Raw genomic sequence first — 20,867 nt, forward strand, 5'->3', positions numbered from 1 at the left:
GGAAGACAAAAAGGAACACGGGGCTCGCGGCAAACTTACTTGGTATGGTCGATAGACGTCGGCTGGGCGGATGAGGCTGTCAGCGGAGAATCTCAAGAAACCAAAGGATAGGAAGAAATAGGAAAAGGAGAAGAAGCGGGGGGAAATGAAAGTACCAGGCGTCAAGGTTCAACGCTTGGGGGGGGGGAGACCTGAGAAGGTGATTGGATGAAGGGCTGAAATTGACCGGGGACCCTTCGAGTGTACCAGGCAGATGAGAGTAACAAACGAGTAATACAAAGATACGAAAAAGCAGAGTGTAATAATCCAGAGGACGCGCGAGAACGTACCCATGATTGCGGGCTCGATGGAGCGCCGAGATACGTTGTACAAAGACGAACGATGGGAGACGGGGGAGGTGAAGGTAGAAGGGAGCGGAAGAAGTGTTGTTCTTTGGATTCCGGATCCTACAAAGACTCTTGGGGAAATATCATGGAGAGAAGAAAATACAGAATTCTGATATGTACTTGAACACCTCGGGCAAAACCCGTCACCGCCCCGGCATATAGTTAGGACCTGGTGTATACAGCTATGGAGATATCACGGGGGAAGGAACGAAGCTGTTAGGGGGTAATGTGAATATCAACCCGCTCTTTCATTCCTAAAGAAATATCACAAACTAGACTATGACTTATGTACTGCCTAGATATGTACATCAATGTAGCTCCTGACCATACAGACCAGCCTTATCGTTCTTATCGCTCCTCTCACCTCCTGCGCACCAACATACACCATTGGACATCTGCACTCATGACTGGCTGCACGGCGTATTTAAGTTACTAAATTGCCACGGCCTGTAACCTTTCGGAAGACTGTATCCATTCAACTGGACCATGCTCAAAGGTTATACATGGAAAAGTTATTTGCACTATTTAAGCCTTCTCTGCCGTTTACCTATAGAACTTTATCAGGACTACTAAGAGAACTACTAGAAAAGACTACCATCAAGCAAACTGAATCATGGGCTGCAAACACAAACAACTCTTCGTATGCATCTTTAATAAGAAAAAGACCCCCTCACTTCAATAAAAAACCTCAAACAATAAGTCCTACCGGGAAACAAAACGAAAGAAATGGGTGCTGAGTACCCAGCCTTGGGAATCAAGAATCAATCCGCGGAACAATAAACAAAGACAAAAACATCCATTGCGCCACACCCTGTCTGTAAAACGAACGCCGATGCAGCATGACTTTTATGCTGTGCGAGAGACTGATCCGGTGTGGAAACAGTCCTAACGAGAGGACCAAAACGCCTTGGAACGGACGAGTTGTGTAAGGGGCGAGGAGTGGGACATGTACAGATAAAAGAGAACATCAAAGAGAAATAGAAGAAATGGGGTAAGAAAGATGGAGGAACAAATGTGGAGATGAAGATAGAAAGGGTGGGGACCCTATGCTGCCACATTGGTACGAGGATAACGGCCTGGCATCTTCATATCCAGAGCAATGGAGTTGTCTGTATTGGAACGCAGCAGAATTGGAACCTTGGCTACGCTGTCTGATTCGAGACCTTGGTGGATAGGACCATTCCCAAGACCAACGGTCTGGATCTTAGGAAGGTCGAGTTCGTGATCATCTACCGAAGTAGGATTGGTATGGTTCGTAAATTCAGTCGCATTGGTGTTGGTGGGCACCGTAGAGACACTCTCCCGACGATCAATCTGGGCAGGAGCCGACTGATCGCGACGGTTAGAGATACCGACACCCGAGACGGCAGCAAGGGAAGCCTGATCTCCATCGGACCGGATATCGCGGTCATCCCGATTCGGGGGTTCCAGCTGCTGGCTCTGCCTCTTCTTAGCCACTGCCACGGACGGTCCGATCCAATCACCGTAGTAGCTATCGTGCTGGTTACTATCAGGGCGAGACCTTTCATCGGTCCCGTCGTTGGATCTGTAGCTTTGGTAGGAGTTGCGTCCGTCGCCGCTACCTACTGGTCGCAAGCTGTCATTAAAGGCACTAGACCCATCGGGGAGGGACCCAGCAGCCCCTAACATATCTCTGCCAGCGGAGCTATCCCCGCTGGAAGGTGACAGGGGCGCTTGGAGGTTTCGGTCAAGTTGGACGTCGCTGGGGAACGCGCCTCCAGCCTGGCGAGAGGAGGTGGGGCGGTCGTGAGTCATGACCGCAGACTCCGCGGCGTATGGAGTGCGATCGGCTTCGTCGTCCTCCATCACCTCATTCACCGACCTGCCACTCACGCTGCGGACATGCTGCCGGACAAAGGCGTTTCGCGCCTCTCCTGTCATGCCAATCAAGCCTTCGATATCTTCATACCAGGACATCATGGTCTCGTGGGATTCGGCGCGGAAGACCCACGAGTGGCCTCGGTGCATTGCGCCAGTCTGTCGACCCTTCAGCATAAACTTATGGGAGCTTGAGTCTTCCTGTGAGTGGGAGCCGAGTTTCTGCTCTGGAAGATAGAGAGACATGACAGGCGTCTGCCATGCTACACGATCTGCCGACTTGAACTCGTGAAGATGTGTTGGCGACAACACATACCTAGAGTTGATTAGATAATGGCTTCAAACCGCACGGTAAAGAAGATAGGTACTCACCAGCCAGGAGTATAACTCTTGAGATACTTGCTCTTACGCTCCAACATACCAGCTCGGACTTCAGCTGCTGCTGGATGATCCTTGCCAGGGTATGTGATGCTTTCTACATCCCGGAGAGGAATCCGAGGATCGACAAGTTCTTCTGTGTCGGCAACAAACTGGTTCCACTCGAAATCTTGGGGCATGGAGATCGGACCCGCCTGGAGCTTCTCAACGGTATCAAGAGCTTCATTGGCTTCGCGTCGGAGGATACTAGCGTACGCATTGTATGCCTTCTGGATCTCGCTCACGACAATCCCCTCTAGTTCACGACCAGAGTTCTCTAGATTCAAGAATGCCTATAGAAGCAACATTAGACAGGCTACTAGGATAGACAAAGTTATCACAAACCCGATGCAAGTAGTTCTCCTCCTCGATCTGTTTCTCGACCTGCTTCTCCACGCCCAGGCGCAGGATGAATGGATCACCTTTGCCCGATGTCGCAGAGGCATCGGTATCGACAAGCCCAAGAGCCTCTTGCAAGTTCCGTACGGCTTTGCGTGTGCCGTCAACCTCCTTGTCGACGGTATTCTTGAAATCAGCCGAGAGACTCTTGATCTCCTTAGTCTTCTTCTGAAGATCACTGCGGAGACCAGTCAATTGGCTGATCACCTCGACCTCCACCTCGACAGCTTTATTGGCCTCGGTATAACCCTGGCGGTGGAAATTCTGGAGGATCTCCGTCGCATCAGCCAGACCACCTGGCTGAAGCAGGCCCGGTGGAAGAGTCTGGTTATTAACAACGCTCGAAGCAGATAGGAACAGCTTTGCTCTAGTTTCGTAGGATTTCTGCACCTCCTTAAAAAAGAGAATCAAGTCCTTCAGAAGCTTGCGCCAAGCTACAAATCCTAGTTAGCAAAGTCTCCCTAGCCCGCGCATTGACAAGAGTAAAAGCCCACCTCCAAACCGATTCGCCAGCACCTCGGTCGGGTTCCCATTAGTAGGGACCGGAGTCAGGAAAGCACTATTGACATCCTCCGCGCCATCGGCGTGATACTTTTCGCGATCGCCCAAGCTCAGACTCCTCACACTGCCGGCGCGCATGCTCCTCCGGCTCCCACTGCGCCGCAAGCTCCCCTTCTTACTCAGCGAGGCCTTCTTCCGCAAGGTGCTCGACCGGGACGGGCTCGAGGATTGCACGTGCGACATGGTGGAGACAGAGCGCTGCACTCCAGGGCGATCGAACGCCGAGCTGCGGTGGCTGACGGTATCAAAGTCCTCCTTGAAACGGGGGTTGTGGGGAACCTGCGACGACTCGAGGGCGCCGGAGCTGTACTGGTATGCTGACGTGCCGGCGAATGAATTCGGTCGCGACAGAGTCGAGCGCGGGCCGTACCCGCGACTCAAAGCCCCGGGGTCAATTTGCGGGACCATGTATGCATCCTGTGAGGGCGTCTGTGGCCGCGCGGCCATCGCCATATCTGCGGGAACGTGGGATATTATGGTTTATGCAGGTGTCTCAGGATAGGGAGCGAAGCAGAGGATCGAAATTTGGCCGAAAGTTGGAAGTAAAAAATTAAAGAAAGGGAAAAAATGGGATAATCAGGATAATCAGGATAATAGCTCCAAGAGTTTACAGGCCTAAAGTGGCGTCGTTTCTGGTTACCTGGCGAACGGAGCAATTGTATGCGGGGGAGGTACTGGCAGCATGAGATTCGCCCCACTCGGTTGGAAAAAAAAAGGAGAAGATCAAGAGATTGGGCTGCCGACATAGGGCAGAGCTGGGGAATTAAAGGGAAAGGAAATTCTGACGATGACGTCTACGAGATGCAAGATGGTGACGACCTTGGAAGAAACTAGGCTTTCGGGACGACCGGGAGAAAAGAGAGGGGGAAAAAGCCATTTGACTTCTCGTTCTCTATATCTTCGTGGTTGACGTACTGGATCGGAATTCAAAGCCGTCTTTACAGTGTTTCCATTCATTCTGGTTCCTATACTGTAAATAGCAACGGGGGACTTGTATACTTCCCTTTTATATGGCTGCCTGTACGAGAAGTGGCTGAGGGACTCCGCCCCTGAACAGAACGAGCAAGACTATTGGAATAAGATTATTATTGCGATCCTCTCGTGCACAAGATCCACTCGATCTGTGGCTCATACAATATAGGAGAAGAAAAATAAAGGGGGCGAGGCACCCTTCCCCTGATCATCTAGTGATGAACAGTGCATGACGTTTGGATCTGGGGAGAAGGACAGATCAAGGGCAGCGACTTTGACATGTTCTCCCCGGCTCATTCGGAATACTACATCTTCACCTGGGTACTGTCGAGACTTTCTTATCTGGCTGTTACATATTGTGAGTGGATTTCGTCCGGGCCCCGAGGTCGAGAGTGGGCTGTTGCTTGGCATCACGTGCGATGTATGCACGTCAGGTGATATATAAGGTTCCAATATCCAGAGGTACAATATAACACAGAACTCAATGTCATATGGTAAGGAACAAGGTACGATAGTTTATTCGAGAGTGCAGATATCCATTATACGCTCTCAACTGGATGGATTCATATTTATTAGTGAATAAAGAGACAACTAGTATACAAGATAAAGCGCCAAGCTAAATTTTCATTTTATGTAAACCATGACGCACAGAAAATCGACATCGAGGTAACTCCGAGGCCGGCTCTAATTTAGCAATACTAAGCTAGGAAAATACTGAGATGTATTTCTCATATTTAAGATTCATTGAGATTTGAGCAGCTAATAATAACAGTTTAAGTATTACCCTAGGTTCAAGACTGTAATTCCAACTGAAGTCCTCCAGATTGACTACATAGATTAGATGGTGCATCTATGTACTCGCAGAAAAAGTGGGTAAAGTTCCCCCCCGGCCGAGAAAATGTGGCGCTCGACATCATATGAGCCATTTGGGCAAAATCAAATGCCAAAGCTCACCAAATAGGCGTATAAGACAGTTGCTTCTTCGATTCATTTCGTTCTATTGAACTGATGCAAAATTACCTATTCTGAAGACAGTACGGAGTAGATGAATTGAGAATTACAATTGCACGTACTCTGTACATAGTTCAAGCATGGTAATTATGCTCGAAGGTGACCTGGATATACTGATTGACATATTCTGTACAAAGCCACGATTCATTATGATCTTATACTACATTTGTCCCTTTTAGCCTGGAAACATACTCGAAGTCCTCCACTTGTTTGATATACCTGCACTGTCATTGGCTCCCGGGTGGTCCGGGGATACCCCCTCATTTTAGAGTATTATTATTGAACACCAGAGTGGTACATCCATGGATATCTACTTCTAGATTCCTCCGTAATACTTCTTGAGTTCCATGCGATTGATCCTACGGGTCTTGTAGTCTAGATTTGATTGAGGGGCCTGGACTAGCTACTACACTGGTAGTCACTTCCAGCAAGTATACCCAGAACTGCTCAATTGTTGGTCCAATCTTGAATGTGTATTGTTTTGAATTTCCTGGAGACTAAAGAAAACCAAATCGGATGGGATTGTCCGTACGGTAGGCAGCGTGATATGGGGGGATAATTTACACAAAGCAATGGAAAAAGGCGGACGGCGGACTGGGAAGAATGTAGGCTTATGATGCAGGAACTGGGGATGTGGGAACCTCAATGCCGTAATTCGCCTTGAGACGCTCCCGGCGTCTCTCTTCGTAGCCGGGGCCGTAGATACCTAGTGGAGTCAGTATCGGTAGACAATGTCGCTACCCGGATAAGAAGCACATACCACGTCCTTCACCCAACTCCTTGATGGTCTGCTCTGCGGAAGTCTGGAATGCCGTGCGCAACGCTGTCCGGCGATCGAACTCGTCCACGGATGGATCTGACTGGTATCCAAACAGGGTGCCACCGGTGTACTCGAAGGCGGCCATGGCGGTGGAAAGGGCGACACCATATCCGAGCACAGCGGGGAGTGTGCGGACTGAGGTAAACCCGATTAGCTCCAAGTACATAACCATATACTCAATTCACTTCGAGAACTTACCTCGGAGACCGAGAATGGCACCGGAGAAGAAGCCACCCAGAGCGACGTTGTAGTGGTCCTCCTTCTCACGCAGGTTGGCGGAAGCGCTCTTAATGAACTCATAGGTACCACCCATGGCCGCTTTAACATGTCTAATTTAGCCATTGCTCCATCACTTATAGGTAAAAAAGCCCATACCAAAGGTAGTAATGATGCCACCGCCACGGACGAAGACACCCAGAGTTCCGACGTTCTGTTTGGTGAGCGTGTTCTGCACAGCGGCTGCGAAGAGACCGACGGTTCCGGTCAGCGCGGTGGCCTTCAGGGCTGCCGAAATGGCATCCTTGGGGTGATAGGTGTTATCTTCTTCGTCGTGGTGCGCCATGGTGTGTGTGCTGATAGCAGGGATGGACTGCTTGCGGTATGAGATGTGGTTGGCGATAGGATTTTGGAAGTCGGCTTTCTGCCATACCTGACCGCCACCGCCCACCCAACGGAGCTCTACATGGTTATGTTGATGCCTCTTTCATATTGAACATTTTGATTCATTTGCTATCATCGGGAATCCCCTTAGATACTGCTTACTGCCTTCTAAGAGTGGGTCTTGATCTCAAAACTGTCAAGTTCGTGGAGGAGAGAGTTCCAAAGCTTGCCAGTGCTTGCTGCCAAGTGCAGTGGGCTCCCCGCATACCATACAGTGGCGATTTCATCATTTGACAATATTGTCATCACAGCTGAGCTGTTGCATTGCGTGCTTTTCTGAGCTTCGATGAGAATTAACCTTTGAGAAGAATCATATAGCATCAAAGCGCATATTCAAACTGCGTGAGGCCTACAGGCCCGAACACAGTACTTCATGGCGTCTGTACAGAAGGCCGGTAAGAGCTCGGACCAGCAAACCCGGAATATAACTCGAGCGAATGCTTACAATATTTTCTATCAATCATACAGGAAAGACTGCGCCACGTCTCATTTATGATGTCCAGCTGTATGACCCAGCACACGATCCAGACACAGGCCGTAATCTCCTCTCAGAAACTCCACCCATTTATCCACAAGGCTACAAAGGCTTACCTGGATTCATATCACCAGAAGCATGTCGACACGAATATGCCTTGAAAGAAGACCAGACCTTCATGTCAGAGGCAGAGCACCGGAGAAGGCCTGGTACTTCGTCCAAGGTCTCAGCCATATGCACAAAGTGTCGTTTTCATCTTCAAGTGGTGGTCAACTACACCAGCCATATGGGCGCATTCGGTCAGAACCAGGGGAAACACTTGCATCATTTGGTCTACAAATCAGGACGGCAGAAGCATGGCCTTGCGCTACCAGAAGAAACTCCCAAGGGGCAGATCGCGGAGACGTATCACTACCAATGTTCCTACATCTCATGCTCAGCTATGGTGTCTTTGCGAATTCTTTCACCGATTTTGAGCCCGGAATTCATCCGCTTGATGACCGATAGAGAGTTATTGCGGAAACGAGCCCAAGAGGCCACTGCAGCGTATGCTGAGTCCATGGAAGGCATGGGTGATCCGCAGCCGATCAATGTATTGGATAATCTGCGTCTGTACATTACCAATGCCCTACGAAACCCACAACGCAGCAAGCCCATTTCCTCTGTCAATAAGAGGTTCATGCACTCTTTCGGCGTGGAAGGTGCTCCTTGTAAAGAATTACTTGAATTTCTTGAGTTTGTGTATGATAAGGTTTGTTATCAAGATATTGTTTTCTCATATCGTTCACTGTTGTTGTTTTCGCTGACGAATTGACTCAGGATACCGGGGCATGGCACCCACCCAAACCGACCTCTGTCGCCGAAAAACCTTACCAAGACACATTGCGTCTCTTTCTCGACGACTTGCTGCATGAATTACTGGTCTTGATATATCATAGACCAGCCTCGGAAAGAAAAGGAAGCCAGATTCCCGATCTTCCTTCTTCTGCCATCCCCGTTATTTCCTGCGCTCTAGAAGCGCAAGACTGTGTGTACATTGTGCCCCTTGGCCCTAGAAAATCCGAACTAATTCCCGCTCCAGATCCGAAAGCTATTCGTTATAAGGAGTTTGAAATGGCTCATGCTCCGTTCGTACACCCTATATTCAAATTGATAGGACTGGATCTGATACATGTTTCTTTAGTTTCTATGAAGACCTGGGGGTGATGGAGGATATGTCCTCGTCGACTGTGGTCGAAGCATACAATCGACAGATCTCAGTCGATCCTGGCAGAACCTCGCTGTACTTGTCTGCTCTCAACGCTGTCGGCTTTCTGCGTGGTGCCGAAGACAAGGAAATCATTGACATAGCCGTCCAGGGAGCATATGAACAAGGGAAGTACACCGTTGAGGATGTCGTCGTCGCGTATCAATACTTCAATCTCCACTTCGATGATCCAAACCTCACTGATGACAGCATCATTGGCAAATTCTATGCCTTCCTCAGCTCTACAACGCAAGAGACTGAAGCACGTCAGCAGTTGTGGCGAATTGGCGACTCTAGGGGAAGTGCGCGTATTAAAGCGGCATCAGAAGAGCGTGTGTTGACCAAGTCATGTCATTTCTAGACTTTAATGTGTGCTAATTTTGACAATAGGTGTTTCTACCGTTGAACAAGCGAATGTCTTCTTGGGGGTTGAGGATCAGACCCCAGATGATTTCGTCATGACCATGTACACCGCAAAGGTATGTTTCTCGATCGCTTCATTTGTGAGTCGGACGCCAGCTAATATTGTTATAAATTAGGTCAATGACAACCCACTTACCAAAGAACTGGCGAAACGCGCCGTGGCACTCATTGCCGAGTCCCGCAAATCGGTCGCATTGAATCACTTCATCAATACCGGAGAGATGATTGCTGGTGAAATGGACATTGGTGATGCCTATCGTCTACTCCAAATCCCTGATCGAACTGTCGACGATGGGGCAATCATAGCCGCATATACTATCTGCATCGATGAAAACCCAGGGGATGCCGAGAGATACAATCAAGCTCTGACGATCATTGCCAAGCAACTGGACAGCTCGACGTTGAGGAATATGGCAGGTATCTCCAATGAGCCTGACAGAAGCATGAAAGATTGGCCAGTCGGACTACAGAACATCGGCAATACATGCTATTTGAACAGCCTGTTGCAGTTCTACTTCTCCGTCCGTCCTTTCCGTGAGTTGGTCTTGGATTTTGAACGCTTCCAGGTGGATTTGAATGACGAGGAAAACCTCGCAAATAAACAAGTGGGATCACGAAAGGTGACGAAGAAGGAGGTCGAGCGATCTCAGCGATGTAAGTTACTTTGTCAGTGCCGATGGCTATATGTCTCAAACTGACCCTGTCCTTTGCAGTCCTCAATGAGCTCCGGACTTTGTTTCGTAGCATGATCACCTCATCTCAGATATCGGTTTCTCCCGGCCAGGAACTTGCTCGGTTGACCCTGATTAGCCCAAGCAATGAGGCGGCAATGCGTCGTCGATCGACGATAACTGCTACTAGATCCGATATTCTTGGTGAAATCAACGGTGCTCCTGTTCTAGGGCCCCTTGGGCCTCCGCAGTCCCTTCTCGGTGGGCAGATGGAGCCCGCTTCATCTTCTGTCCAAACTGATCCCGTACCTATTCGAAACGCGACCGCCAGCGATAACGGAAGCGATATAACATTGGTCTCGGATAACAGCATGGACGATGCACCTGGACTCTTTATTGAAGACAAGGAGAACAACCCCCCAGACTTGGACCAAATGTCGGATCAAGCAGAAGCAGGATCTCCCCAGGACATGAATCTCGACCTAGACGACAGTGCATCGGAAATACTACCACCCCCCGTCCCTCCTCGCAACCTCCCTCAAGTTGATCGGGAAAAACAATTGAAGGAGGAGGTGGAAATTGGTGCCCAACAGGATGTGACAGAAGTCATCAACAAGGTTCTGTTCCAAAGCCAGTGCGCCATCAAGCCTCGAGGCATTGGCAGTGACGGTGAACAGCTTGACCAGGTCAAAGAGTAAGTCATGACAGCCGTACACGATTGTACCTATTTTAACCCTCTCATCAGCTTGTTCTACGGCCAAACCCGCTCTTACATCTCCACCGATAAAGGCACACGTTCGAAGGACGAACGATGGTGTGACATCAAGGTTGATGTTGCTCACGGATCTAGAAACATCTACGATGCCATCGATGGGGCATTTGATATTCAAAAGATCAGCGTGGAAAACTCTGTGGCCGAGCAATTCGCTTCCATCAGCCAGCTTCCGCCTGTTCTCCAGATCCAGGTGCAACGGGTTCAGTTTGATCCTGTGAAGAAATGTTCGTTCAAATCTACAAACCATCTCGGGTTGCTTGAAACGATCTACATGGATCGATACATGGACACCAAAAATCCAGATGTTGTGGATCGACGAACTCAATGCTGGGAGTGGAAGGCGTCTCTGAAGAGGCTCGAGGCTCGCCGAGAAGAGCTTCTCAGGACAAAGGTATCGAATATTCTCAGTCAATGTCTACACGGCTAACATTTTTCTTTTCCGTAGGAGGGCACCGGTGTCGATGTTGCAACATTGTTCCGTAGAGTTAAAACCGCACTTCAAGATGTGAACTCCATTGAGAACGACGTTGAGAACGACAACGAAAACGACGTTGAGAACGACAATGAGAACGGCATTGAGACCGGCAATGAGAACGACACTGAGGCCGGAGCGGAGTTCAGGTCCGACTCCATGAATGCTGTGGCTAGCACGGAGTTACTGGAAGGTCTCGAGTCTCTTGCCCACAAGGCAGAGACCGACCTGCGAGGTAAGAGTTCTGGCGTTGCTACTTCCTTTGAAACAGACGTGTTGACTCTTTTTGTAGCTGTCGACCAAGAAATCCAGGATACGCAGACCATGATTTCCAGCCAATTTGCCGATTTCCATAACCTCCCATATCGACTGTATGCCGTTTTTGTGCATCATGGCTCAGTCTCATTCGGCCATTACTATATCTACATCTTCGACTTTGACAAGAAGATATGGCGCAAATACAATGACGAATACGTCACCGAAGTCCAGAACGTGGATGAGATCTTCAAGAACGACTCGACCAGCAACCCTCCGACCCCGTATTTCCTTGTTTATGTCAACGATAGCATGAAAGACCGTTTGGCAAATCCGGTCTGCCGTGAGGTATCTGACATGTCCGACTTTGCCGGTCTGGAACAAACCACCTCCATGGAGGGTGTTCAGCCTACCAGCCCTGCGCCAGACGTGAATATGGAACCCCCATCCTATGAGGAAGCGGCAGGCATCAATGGAACTCCAGGTACGGGAAACACAGTATCCGACCCGGAGACCACAACATGACCTCGTCCGGCGACTGACTCGGAGCAGTCTTGGTAGATTCCAATGCCGCGCCCCTCGATTCGGCCGCTGTCAACCCTCTAAAACGCAAGAGTGTTGACGAAATGAAATCGATCCGTCCGACTTAATTTCTTACTGTGTGGCACAGCACCTTGGACAGCATGATAACATGATTGCATGAATTCTATTCTCGATTATCTTATGTCTGCACGTGGATATTACTGCATTGCGAGGTGTGAAATGTTTTTGTTATCCAGCATGTACATAGGCTGAAGATACCATGGAGTACTTTTAGAGTAAGATAGTCGAATTGATCTTTCTCTCTATTATTGATCTTCTACGGAGTACGCTCCGTACTCCGTCCTGCTCCTTTAATTGGTTGTTGTCCCGGGTAAACCTTGGAAAACATCAGGTGACCATATTATTAAGCTGACTTAGCACTCCCGATTTCCACAAGCCGCGGCCGCGGTAATCGGATACGGATCGGCTGTGATTTCGGCAGCGGCGAAAGGAAGTCGATCCGCCGATGGAGGTTCCGAAGATAATGAGTATCAAAAAAAGAATGCGATGTGTGTATGATTTTGCAGTAATTTCTCTGGGATATTTCTAATAGTTAGTCAATAAGTTCAGAGGCTCCGGGGGTTAAATGTATTGAAATCGGGGCGGTTCATAGTAGGCGGGAGAGAGCCGGGAATCCACATTTCCGGGGAAACGAATATCACTCGGGTACGATACCGCTCACACTGCCGTGCGGGAATATAAGAAGTGGCTATTGCCGCTACCACAGGCGTTTGATCTTTTTACACCTTGATGTGGACTTGGGATTCTTTAGTATAATCTCTCATCTAAAAGTCGTTCACTATGCCTTCCCAAGTGGCAACATGTTTGCGCCTCGCGCGTCAGTTCTCCAACCCTGCCCAGGTAAGTGATCTGCCCTATAGTTCTTTTTGAGTCGTGGAGACTGACAATGTCTTGCCTTTTACCAGCACCAACGTTTCATTGCCCGCGCATTCTCTAGCAGTGTCCGCCGCAGTGATATTAACAAGGTGTACCCCTCCGCCGAGGCGGCAGTCAAGGACATGAAGTCTGGCACGACTCTGCTCGCTGGTGGATTCGGGTTGTGTGGTGTGCCTGACACGCTGATTGACGCTGTCCTGAAGAACCCCTCTATCAATGACTTGACTGTGGTCAGTAACAACGCTGGTATTGACGGAGCTGGTCTCGGTCTGCTCCTCGAGTCCAAGCAGATCTCGAAGATGATTGCTTCTTACGTTGGTGAGAACAAGACCTTCGAGAGAATGTATGTCACTGGTCAGATCGACTTGGAGCTCAGCCCCCAGGGAACTCTCGCTGAGCGCTGCCGTGCCGGTGGTGCGGGTATCCCCGCATTCTACACACCTGCCGCCTTTGGTACCGTGGTGCAGTTCGGTCAGGTGCCCCTGCGACACAACCCCGACGGCACAGTCGCAAAGTACAGCGAGCCCCGCGACACCAAGGTGTTTGATGGCAAGAGCTACATCATGGAGGAGGCAATCAAGGCTGACTACGCTTTCGTCAAGGCATGGAAGGCCGACAGACTTGGTAACTGCTTGTTCCGCCACACAGCCAACAACTTCAACGGCGCCATGGGCCGTAACGCCAAGATGACCATCGTTGAGGCTGAGCACATCGTCGAGCCCGGCGAGATTGATCCCGCTGCCGTCCACTTGCCCGGTATCTACGTCAAGCGTGTCATCCAGAGCACTTTCCCCACGCAGATTGAGAAGTACACCTACGCCAAGGAGGAGGGTGCTGACACCGCTGCTCTTGGTAAGGGTGAGACCGCCAACAAGCGCGAGCGTATTGTCCGCCGTGCCGCTAAGGAGTTCAAGAACGGCATGTACGCCAACCTCGGTATTGGTATGCCCGTCCTTGCTTCCAACTTCGTCGACCCCTCCATCGAGGTTGTCCTGCAGTCCGAGAACGGTGTTCTCGGTCTCGGCCCTTACCCCAAGAAGGGTGAGGAGGATCCCGATGTCATCAACGCCGGCAAGGAGACTGTCACTCTCAAGGCCGGTGCCAGCTGCTTCGGCAGTGACGAGTCCTTCGCTATGATCCGCGCCGGTCGTGTCGACATGACCGTCCTTGGTGCCATGCAGGTCAGCGCCAAGGGTGACTTGGCCAACTGTACGTTTTCCCGCAATTCCTTCGTTTATGCATATAACTAACATTTTCTCACAGGGATGGTCCCCGGTAAGATTAAGGGCTTCGGCGGTGCCATGGACTTGGTCTCCAACCCCTCCGCCACCCGGGTCGTCGTGACCATGGAGCACACCGACAAGAAGGGTAACCCCAAGATTGTCAAGACCTGCGAGTTCCCTCTCACTGGCCCTGCCTGCGTCAGCCGTATCATCACCGAGCTCGGTGTCTTCGACGTTGACACTACCAGCGGCCTGACTCTTATTGAGATCGCCGACGGTGTCACCGTCGACGAGATCAAGGCCAAGACCGATGCTCCCTTCAAGGTCGCCGACGACCTGAAGCCCATGCTGTAAATTCGCATGCACACTGTACGATTCTTTAAGCGTTTTGTATATAGACATTAGGAGTTAGATTGTTTCAAATTAAGGACATATCCTGGATATGCATCAAGAGGAGCATTGCTCTGACAAAAATTCATACATTCGAGTAGAAAGGATAGTACTAGTTGTACAATAAACAAAAAAAGAGCAAAGGTATTGGTACATGTCATGCAACCCATCATATAAAAAACCCCATAATGCTGACCCAAATCCAGTGAGACAATAATACATCAAGTTTTCCCAAGTGTTTCCAAGTTTTCCAACGTCAAAGAACCAAAAGTCTATACATAACAGCAAGAAGAAAAGCATCACGTCAAGCGGATAATACCAGCCAGTCTCTTCCGTAACCGGCCAAACCAATCGCGGTTCGGTGCCTCTGCGAACTCACGGATGACATTGTCATAGTGGTCTGGGTTACTAGCTGGCCGGCGCAGCTTCTCCGGCATGGGATATTTACGCGCGTAGCGGTTATTCAGCAGCGATTCAAGTGCATTAACGGAGGACTCGGAAATTGCTGGGCCGGACTTGTCTGCGGACTTGAGACGGGATTCGATATAGGCTTGGACGGAGACTGAAGCCGGGCGGACTGCGTCGGAAGGCCAATGCTTGAGGATGTGGGTGAGGCGACTTTGGAGGGAGCGCGGGTTGAGGGCCTGGATGATTTGTTAGGAGATTTGTTTGGGATTGAGCATCGGGGGGCTTTTCGATGGTGTTGGGATAATTCAGATGTTGGGTAAGATACTCACAGGTGCTTTGGCCATGGTGGACAAGCGATATCACACGATAATTGTGGTCTAGGGGAAGGATCTTCCTCATGGAAGTTGAGGCAAAGACCGGAACAGTCTATTTTGGCCTGGCGCATCAGGCATCAACAGCCACATCCATTCCTGTTGCCTTCTCGTCGACCCCGTCATTTTGCCATCCCCTTGTACTCTCATTATATCATTTTTTTCTTTTCGCCCTAAGTTATTCCTGTCTCAATTTCCTTTCTGATTCTATTCAGGGTCGCTTCCCGCTCAGCTCGCCATGAGCTCGCAGCGCTATTCACGGGTACCCAATCCCCCTCCCCGCTGATCCCCTATCAGAACAAGCCCCTTGGATGGGATCCCTCGGCAACATACTGACCGCGACTGTCTAGGTGAATGCCCAGGATGAAGAGGAAGGACCACATTCCTATCCGCTGAACGCGCGACCTGAACATAGCAACTCTTCACCTTCGTCTTTCCGTTCCGGATCCCGCTCGTCGTCACGATCGTCAAGGCGGCTATTACACCACGATCCGCAACACGACGATGACGAACAGACACTCGCCGATGCTTTTGGCGACGAAGACGGGTCCGATGATGATAATGAGCCGGATGACCGACAGCGCTTGATGCGAGCAGACTCCGACTTCCGTGCTCCCCCGGATAACGGCCCTACCACCACGGCCTCTTCGTCGGACTCGAGAGGCGATCCGCAGGATCAGATTCAATCAGGGCTTCTCAGGCGACCGACGCTATTACCAAGTTTTACGACCCCGGCTTCGGGAGGGAGTCGGCAGATCGCCTCATCGAATGATGGAGTCTTTGCCAATCTTGCTGCCAAGCCTGAACGGGGTGAGAAGAATGATGATCTTCCTCCTGTAAGTTGATCATTGATATTTTTGACCCAAAAAGAAAGACTTATTTACTGATATCTTATAGTCATACGAAGAAGCCGCAGCTGATGCGACACCGCCATATTGGGAGACCACCATTGTAGCTCCTGGTATCTCGTCAGACGAGGTCTATGTCGATGGATTGCCTGTTGGATCTGTTTTCTCATTTATTTGGAACGCCATGATTTCAATGTCATTCCAGCTCGTTGGCTTCTTGCTGACCTATCTTCTTCACACCACCCATGCCGCAAAGAACGGCAGCCGAGCGGGTCTCGGTCTTACTCTTGTTCAATACGGCTTCTACATGAAAGGTGGCAGCAGCGACAGTTCCGGCTCCGAGGGTGGAGGCTCCGAATATGTCCCTCCACCTGACCCCAACAGCCACAACTTCGACCCTAATTCGGTTGGTGAGGGTGGGGGTAATGGAGGGAACGGCGCCATCTCTGGCATCAGCACCAGTGAATGGATTTCATATATTCTTATGATTGTTGGCTGGTTCATCTTAATCCGTGCGGTCAGTGATTTCCTGCGGGCACGACGTCATGAACAGCTTGTTTTGCAGAGCCCGGATCGTGGCTTGGGTGTACCAGTCATTGCAGAGGGCGAACGATCCGAGACTGTTGTCTAATATCGATATACGGATTCTCACTTGAATCAATTTTTTTTTTGGGACGTGGACATGGACATGGACATGGAAATGTCTGGCGTTGCAGCATGGAGTTTCTTATTGTATCGACACCCCCTAGGAGTACTGCCTCCGGATTGCATTCCTTCAATTTTTCCTTTCACTTTATCACACCATTTTATCTTTGTCTCTGACCGTGTAGCTATTCTGAAGATACCAAATATATGAACAATGAACCATAGCAGTTATATTTATGTAGTGATGTCAACCCTAAGTCGAGTCTCCTAGAATTCCACTAACCACTTCATCAGCTTCTATGATCATCGCACTGTTTCCTCATTCAAGATTCCTTCTAGAGTGAAATATCCCGCAGCGCCACCCATTCTCTCTCGGCTACAGGTCCGTCTTATCATTTTATGCCGCGGCCTAGTGCCCCCAGTCATAGTGCGCCTACTACAGTGCCCAGCACCCACCTACTATGCGCTCTCAGTTGATAGGACAATGGTCCCTCGTTGAACGGAATACCTATATAGGATATACCTTGCCTTTACACCTAGTAGCGCATCCGAGAAAACGTAGAAGCGGAGAAAGTACTCATCGCTGCTCCAGTATGGTGGTCTTCCGCACTCGGATCAGGCACACCGTCCAGTCGCACCAGGCCTCGGGTATATCATGCGCGTGCAAAGCGTCGAGGGCGAAGTGAGGATCTCTTGATGACGAAGACGTGGCGACGGCTGTCTAAAAAAAGAAAGGCGCTCTCAGAGCGCGTGCGCAGGAGTCACAGAGGTGGCTGTTTCGTCTGGCGTTGGAACCGAGGAAAGGTTGTTAGGGTTAGAAGGGCTTAGATTGGGCGCAAAATATAAATATGGATGTTGCTGTAACATAGTCGTCATGGATGAGGTGGAAGTTAGTGGAAAGTGCGGCTTTCGGTGAATTTCTTTCAGTCACGGGGGGTCTTCGGGGGATTGACAGCCATTCATAGCCCCAACAGCGGTAATTTCCAGCGTCAATTGTATTGGCGACCGCAGATTCCATCTATATTGTAGGTTGTTACAATAGATAGTAGATCCCAACGTAATCGCAGCCCAAGGGTTGCTGCCCGCGCATACTGCGCCACGATAGGCAGCATTCTATATCCTTGTCCTTTGCCCTTGCATTCCTTTGTTTCTCGCCTGTGTAACTTCACCCCATTGGATGAACAGAAAGGAGCGCAGAAAAGAAGAGAAAACAGAAAACACCAGGCCCTTCTTCCTCGGCGGCATGACCAACTCCGCCCACTGCCGAGAGACCCATTGTTTATTTGTTAACCTCAACCCCAACATAACCCCAGTCTTTCTATAATTCACCTGCGTTCCTTGTCGGGGTGGATCGCGGGCTTGTCCGCAATGTCTACCATCCCTCAGGGCCCCGTTGAGGCACGATCACTGTCGTCGGTTACCACTATCGCATCAAATCCCCCCGCCTATCCGCGCAATCCTACCCACGAGAAGCACGAACCACTCTCTCTGTACATTGTGCGTGTGCCAGGAAGCAAAGGTATGAGTCAATCCCATATTGAGACTATGCTCTCTTTCTTTTGGTCTTCAAAGCCCCATAGTTGCGCGTTACCGTGCTTTAACAACCCCCCAAAAAATAAACCATAACTAACTGCTATTTATATGTGCAGACATCTTTCTCTCGCCTCTCAAACCACCGACTAAGTCTAGTGTCTCTGCTGAGGCGATCAACGCCTCTCTTTACTATCTCCATGTCGCGACTCCCGACGATGATACCCTGCTCCAGGAAGTAGAAGAAGAGCGCGCAGAGGAGGCCCAATTGCGAAAGGAACGCCTTGAGAAAGCGGGCGGCGATAGCCCTGTACAACACGAGTTCGCGCGGCTGAACAATGTGCGCCGGAAACCAGTTGGTGGAGGAGGTGATCCCAACCCCGAGCGCTCGCCAACAACGCCTCAGCAAGATGCCACTGCCTTGCCATCACGTCCGATCCCTGTGTTGCAGGATAAACCTGCCTCTCCTGCCTTGCCACCACGTCCGGCCTTTATGCCGCATGCTGCTGCTTCGCCGACCTTACCACCACGGCCAATCTCTATGCCACATGCCGCTGCTTCTCCCACCTTGCCTCCACGGCCAATCCCCATGCCGCAGGTTACTGCGGAAAATGTATCTTTCTCTGGAACTCCAGTGGCTAATATACATATGTCTGGAGGTGTATCAGGAGAGTCTGGTGGTAAGAGCGGTATTCGGTGGCGACCTTTACCTTCCTTGCCGCCTGGTGAAGAGTCATGGGCCAATTCTCCAGCAGGCGAGGACCCGTCTAAGAGGACATCCCGATGGAGCGCGTTTGCCGAACAATTGCAGAGTCGAGGAGAGAACTGGAAGGAAAAGTATGAGGCAAAGTACGAGGCGCTGTCGGCTGGCCGTCATAGCCTTGACTCTACTAGACCACAATTGCGGCCGCGTTCCTCGCATAACCGTCCCGGATCACCATTAGGAAGTCCGGGACAATCTCCCAACCGCCATAGAAACTCAAATGGAAACCCTCCTAGCAATGCTGGCTTTCATATCACGCTCATCCGACGCGATCCCACGTCCGGTACACAATGGAATGTGGCAACTATATCAACCCCACGAATGGACCGCAATACCGTCGATATCGAGATCTCCACGCCGGGGTATAACAGGTTCGCAGGCTCCAATGAGTTGCCTTCATTATCCAACCTAGCGGTCAATATTCCGACAGGGATTGGACGCCTACCCAACTCTGCCATTCCTCAAACCTTAGCCACCGAGCAGTCAAAGGAGCAGTCAACCGGCCCACGAAAATTCCGCCGCCAGCTCTGCGTATCGAAGCCATTCGACGACTCCGCTGCCACGGATCTCAGCAACGGCCTTAACCAAGATGGTCCATCCTCCAAGCTAAAAAGCGGCTACTACGTCTTCACGTCTCCTTGGAATGGCACATGTACCTTCACAACCAGCGTGAACGGCCGAAGCCTCAAGTGCAAACACATGATCCCAACACCCGGCGGCTTCATCCCTACAAACGGTGAAACAGAAGCACCCCCCGCCGTAACTGTCGCCGAGCTCCGCTTCAACACCCCCTTCCAAGCAGCAAACCTCCACTCGCACGCCCACCACGCAGTCCACAAACCGCACCCGAACCACATTTCCCCCTTCACCCAAAGCCAACTTCAAACCCCGACCATCCCCCGGGCAAACGACTACCCAAACGACAACAACTCCTACGAAGAATCCCTCCATCCATCCATCTCCAACAACAGCCACGCAGCCGCAAAGCGCAATCCTCTCACCCAACTTCTCAACCCAAACACCTACACCCGGCCGCGCGCACACTCAGGCCCAGGCCCAAATATCCCACCTCTCCCGGCCTCGCCCCCAGCAGACTCACGTCCAAATTTCAGCCCTTCAACCATCCTCCGCAGAACCTCCATGCATGCGCACCGCTTCGCGCGCCATAGTCAGCATCATTCTACTTCTCAGTCGCATTCGCACCGCAGTACGAGTAATAGCAGTGGCGGGGATTTAGATCACGAGTCTGATGAGGATCGCTTGGACTTTTCGCTTGCGAGGGAGCCTGCTGGTGGTGGGTTAAGGGGGAAGAGTGCCAAACTGGGGAAGTTGGTTATTGAGGATGAGGGCATTAAAATGCTGGATTTGGTTGTTGCGGCTTGTATGGCTGTTTGGTGGCGGGGGTATTATTATTGAGATATATTGATCTTTTTTGATATAAGATATCCTGGCTTGGTCTCTAGGGCGAGTCTGCTGGCTATAGTCGGTTAGTTTTGCTATGATAGCGTATATGAATATATGAATTCCATTTTGTCTGGTCTAATTATCCCTTTGTCTGATATATGCTATTTCCAAGGCTTGCGATGATCGCTTGCGCAGCGGTACGAAGTTCACTGAATCACTTGTCTGTATCATGTATCGCACCAATCGGCGGAGGTATCTCTATCTCCCCAAGCTACAAGATGGCCTCCTATATGTAGCCTGGCCTTAGAAGGTGCTAGTATGGCAAGTTTGAACTTCTGTAGTTTTGCCTATCAAGGGTTATACGTAGAGAAGTTTTCCACATTTTTCTGCTGTCTATCTATAATACTTAAGAAGGGCAAGAATA

At 50.3% G+C, this 20,867-nt stretch overlaps 7 protein-coding genes across 7 annotated transcripts; 4 read left to right on the plus strand and 3 right to left on the minus strand.

Annotated features, from left to right (window-relative positions):
* Positions 1-1,430: 1,430 nt before the first annotated feature.
* On the minus strand, positions 1,431-4,055 carry LCP9604111_7545 (SLM1 family PH domain-containing protein; the record flags this gene model as incomplete). The annotated part of the gene is made up of 4 exons (XM_039075589.1): positions 1,431-2,541; positions 2,598-2,935; positions 2,988-3,475; positions 3,536-4,055. 4 exons carry the CDS (start codon positions 4,053-4,055, stop codon positions 1,431-1,433), a joined length of 2,457 nt encoding a protein of 818 aa, XP_038926411.1.
* Positions 4,056-6,196: 2,141 nt separating this feature from the next.
* On the minus strand, positions 6,197-6,967 carry LCP9604111_7546 (Tim17/Tim22/Tim23/Pmp24 family protein; the record flags this gene model as incomplete). Its single annotated transcript, XM_039075590.1, has 4 exons — positions 6,197-6,291; positions 6,346-6,540; positions 6,604-6,723; positions 6,781-6,967. 4 exons carry the CDS (start codon positions 6,965-6,967, stop codon positions 6,197-6,199), a joined length of 597 nt encoding a protein of 198 aa, XP_038926412.1.
* Positions 6,968-7,438: 471 nt separating this feature from the next.
* Positions 7,439-12,032, plus strand: LCP9604111_7547 (ubiquitin-specific protease UBP2; the record flags this gene model as incomplete). Its single annotated transcript, XM_039075591.1, has 12 exons — positions 7,439-7,460; positions 7,534-8,291; positions 8,360-8,567; positions 8,622-8,667; positions 8,724-9,118; positions 9,177-9,265; positions 9,326-9,863; positions 9,923-10,574; positions 10,626-11,046; positions 11,101-11,362; positions 11,420-11,866; positions 11,935-12,032. 12 exons carry the CDS (start codon positions 7,439-7,441, stop codon positions 12,030-12,032), a joined length of 3,936 nt encoding a protein of 1,311 aa, XP_038926413.1.
* Positions 12,033-12,765: 733 nt separating this feature from the next.
* Positions 12,766-14,438, plus strand: LCP9604111_7548 (3-oxoacid CoA-transferase; the record flags this gene model as incomplete). Its single annotated transcript, XM_039075592.1, has 3 exons — positions 12,766-12,825; positions 12,891-14,070; positions 14,125-14,438. 3 exons carry the CDS (start codon positions 12,766-12,768, stop codon positions 14,436-14,438), a joined length of 1,554 nt encoding a protein of 517 aa, XP_038926414.1.
* A 335-nt stretch (positions 14,439-14,773) lies between these two features.
* Positions 14,774-15,226, minus strand: LCP9604111_7549 (ubiquinol-cytochrome c reductase complex assembly factor 2; the record flags this gene model as incomplete). Its single annotated transcript, XM_039075593.1, has 2 exons — positions 14,774-15,118; positions 15,212-15,226. 2 exons carry the CDS (start codon positions 15,224-15,226, stop codon positions 14,774-14,776), a joined length of 360 nt encoding a protein of 119 aa, XP_038926415.1.
* Positions 15,227-15,491: 265 nt separating this feature from the next.
* LCP9604111_7550 (metal homeostatis BSD2 family protein) lies at positions 15,492-16,732 on the plus strand (the record flags this gene model as incomplete). The annotated part of the gene is made up of 3 exons (XM_039075595.1): positions 15,492-15,515; positions 15,604-16,089; positions 16,151-16,732. 3 exons carry the CDS (start codon positions 15,492-15,494, stop codon positions 16,730-16,732), a joined length of 1,092 nt encoding a protein of 363 aa, XP_038926416.1.
* Positions 16,733-18,114: 1,382 nt separating this feature from the next.
* On the plus strand, positions 18,115-20,455 carry LCP9604111_7551 (uncharacterized protein; the record flags this gene model as incomplete). Its single annotated transcript, XM_039075596.1, has 2 exons — positions 18,115-18,265; positions 18,396-20,455. The coding sequence occupies 2 exons, from the start codon at positions 18,115-18,117 to the stop codon at positions 20,453-20,455; spliced, it is 2,211 nt and encodes a 736-aa protein (XP_038926417.1).
* Between the last annotated feature and the right edge of the window lie 412 nt (positions 20,456-20,867).

This window comes from Penicillium roqueforti (genome assembly GCF_015533775.1).
Source record: "Penicillium roqueforti strain LCP96 04111 chromosome Unknown scaffold_24, whole genome shotgun sequence".
In the NCBI taxonomy this organism is placed as follows: Eukaryota; Fungi; Ascomycota; class Eurotiomycetes; order Eurotiales; family Aspergillaceae; genus Penicillium; species Penicillium roqueforti.